Source organism: Ailuropoda melanoleuca, chromosome 6, assembly GCF_002007445.2.
Source record: "Ailuropoda melanoleuca isolate Jingjing chromosome 6, ASM200744v2, whole genome shotgun sequence".
Taxonomy (NCBI): Eukaryota; Metazoa; Chordata; class Mammalia; order Carnivora; family Ursidae; genus Ailuropoda; species Ailuropoda melanoleuca.
The window spans coordinates 8496349-8499604 of record NC_048223.1 but is presented as its reverse complement, the minus strand read 5'-3'; the positions used below and the strand labels follow the sequence as shown (position 1 = coordinate 8499604).

The 3256-nt window shown below is 50.8% G+C and overlaps 1 protein-coding gene across 1 annotated transcript in view; it reads left to right on the top strand.

Moving 5' to 3' along the window:
- Positions 1-3256, top strand: part of CLSTN2 (calsyntenin 2) — a 642616-nt gene that overhangs the window by 570370 nt on the left and 68990 nt on the right. Inside the window, exon 9 of the mRNA XM_034661817.1 lies at positions 2225-2247. Within this exon, the coding sequence (XP_034517708.1) occupies positions 2225-2247 (23 nt within the window). The remainder of the gene's footprint in view (positions 1-2224; positions 2248-3256) is intronic.

Here is a 3256-nt window from a genome sequence, read left to right as displayed (position 1 = left end):
CAGCCCGGCCTGCCTGGCTGTGGTATCCAGTGTGGCCTCCCCGGTGGCCGACGAAAGAAGCCAGGGGGCCTTCCTCACTACACTCTGCTTCTGCGTGTCATCTAACAGCAGCTTATCTAGGGAGAGAGAGGCAGGACATTTAAAGCCTGCTCATTGAATAAGATTTTAGCAGTCTTAACCCCCCTGCAAGTCATTTGTCCCAAACACACTTAGGGCTTTTTATCTGCAGAGTAAAGCACAGTTGGCCACTTAAAATCTTGAAAAACATACTTTATATCACAAGCAGAGTCAAGTGTTAATTTGTCTTTCCATGTCTCTGTGTGCCTCGCCGCTCTGGCCCCTCTCCCGCCTCTTGTCCACTCGGTCCCCTCGCCTCGGTGATCTTCTAAAGACAGCACGAAGGCCACGGGACCACTGCCTGGTGTAGACACGTGGTCTGGATGCCCATCTCCCCCTCGCAGTAGGTCTGCCGGTCCAGCTCACATAGCACTGGTGTCCCGGAGAGCTGGCCACAGCCAACGTATAATGAGCACTTAAATGCTTCCACCAGAATGAGGAAGAAAAGCAAAGAAAGCAAAGAAAAAGAGAGTCCGCAGATGCAGCAGGAACGGGGAGCGGCTGGAAGCTTGCGTGCTGCTGCTAGAAGCCACTGGGCCGTATCTCCCGCAGCGGACCCTGAGGCGGTCCTGCCTGTTGTCTACCCAGCAGGCACACATTCATGTGTGCAAAAACATGCACAGTATTAGGGAACTGAGCGGGTCTCAGAGAATGCTGGTTGATTGTGGAGCACTCTGTGAAGAGGCACGTAAGACCCTCACCTTGAGTAGCCCCAGAGCAGGTTCTCTTGATTGAACACACTTTTCCCGAGTGTGTCCTGTGTTCTGGGCTTGTGCTCGGCGCCAGGAATATGGGGCTACAGCAGAGACGGCCCCTACCCCGTCAGGAAAAACCAGGCATTTACCTCAGCAACCAGGTGATCTTGCTCAAGGGAATTTGGTTGGATGAATATCAGTGTGGTCGGCCCTGGCTTACCTTCTGTCGCTATCTGTGGCTGTGATTACGTGATCTCCCTCCATGAGAGCAGGGCGCTGGTCTGCCTTCCTTCCTGCGGTGGCCCGCGCAGCAGCAGAGAGCAGCACCTGGCTCCGCGTCGGGGCTCAGAGAGTAGATGCTGGATGCAAGGATGGATGGATGAGGTTGAATGGAGGTGGGAAGAGTTCAGGGGTCTCTAGGTAAACTCATTACCCCCATTTCACAGACAGGAGTCCTGAGGCTCAGGACATGGAAGGGGCTTGTCCTAAGCCACACAGCTCCTGAATGGGTCTTTCCAAAACGCTGTGCCCTTTCCAGAAAGCTCACTGCCTCCTGGAGAGACCCAGGGGCTTGTGTCCACATCGGTGACCCCTTACTCACTGCTGTGAATCACGCCGCCCATCATGCCCGTCAGAGGAGGGGGCATGTCCCTATGTTCACTCTTCATCAGGGCTTTCCTGCCTGTTGGCAGCTCCCACTGGAAGCTTGGGCCTCCCACCATGTAAGGAATATTCCACGAAGACTTTGACAAACCAAACTTGCCTCTGCCAAGGACACTTATCAGCAGTTGGAATTGTAACAATCAACCATGGATTTCTGTTTTAACTTAAGACAAAGATTAATATTTCAGGAGAACATGGTTCTAATTTACAGCCAAGACCTTTGGTTTAATCAGCAAAAGAAAAAAAAAAGTCTGTGAACGTCGTTGGCTCGCTCATGTTTTCCCATCGCACTCGTAGCTGGTTTTACCTCTTTGGCCTTTAATTATTCCATTCTCTCACATGGCTTTATCTCTGACACTTCAGAGATGAAAATGTGATTTGCCATTCAGAGGTTTCAGCAAAAATCACACTCCAGTCAGCAAATTGAGAGTCTGATAAAGGAACAGAGGGTTGGGCCGAGGCTTTGAAAGGATGTCTTTAAAATGTTTTTAATTAAATCTGTGTTATTATTTAGAACAGTGGAGAATGATTTACCTGCATTACGGGGTTTGTTTGGAAGCTCGGCCGTGCTGTTCTTGTAGCTGTAGCATTAGTCATGGAACCTGAGGGCAACATGACAATTTGGCTTCTTCAGTCCGAGGTTCTGTGAGCAGCACCTACTGTGTACACCTGCTTCGTACTAGGCACTAGGCTAGGGTCGGTAGGGGTCACACAGAAACCGTGGCAGAGCTCTTTCCTTATCCTATCAGGGGCTGGGTGACATTACCACGCTGTAAGACAACAGAAGGGGAAGAAGAGGGTCAAAGGAATGAACATGACTGAGCCTCAGTGCTGGCCTCTGCTTTAGCGGCTTGCCTGCATTCACTCTTCTAATCAGACAGCGGTCTGCAGAGAAGAATCACTACCCCATTTCACAGACAGGAAGTCCTGAGGCTCAGAGCACTGAAGGGGTTTGTCCGAAGCCACACAGCTCCTGAGTGGGTCTCTCCAAAACCCTGTGCCCTCTCCATGACAGTGCATGGCCTCCTGGACAGGCCCAGGGGCTTGTGTCCACATCCGTGAAGGCTGGCCTCACCCCAGCGGTGAATCACAATACCCATCATGGCGGTCAGAGGAGGAGGCGTGGCCACAGGCTCACTCTCCACCAGGGGTTCCCTGCCCGTTGTCAGCAAACCTTCCCAGACCCCTCGACTACAGGACCCGTTATAAAAACTGTCCCTTCGTGTGCTCTTCCTGCAGGATATCTGTCACAACCCAAAATATACGGTTGTTTGTGTGATTATTCCTTTACTATTTCCCCTACAAACTGGGAGCTTTATTATGAGGGCAGAACCTCACTGCTGTTTTACCCAGACTTCCCAGCAATAGCACGGCCGCTGGCACAGGGTATTTGTAGAATGAAATGAGGTAAGAAGTGAGGGAGGGGATAGGGAAGGAAGGAGGAAGAAGGGAGGGAAGGAAGGAAAGACGGGGGAAAGAAAAGAGAAATTGGAGCCTCTTTCTTAGGAACCCCTGTGATTACTGTAGACCTTCCCAATATACTTTTCCCTGCACTTCGTTTCCATAGTCTGTACTAGCGTTCGTAGCCAGTAAAAGCAAACAAGCAAAAAAGCCTAGAGTTGAGTTATTCTGCACACTGACTGAAAGATCAAAAGATCAGCAGATCTCAGGCTTCAGGACCCCCAAACCACGGGAGCCTGTGTTACTTTGAGGGGTCTTTGAATACTTTGCCCTGCCAGGAACTTTGCCACATAGCCTGTATGTGCTTCTTAGATTTCAAA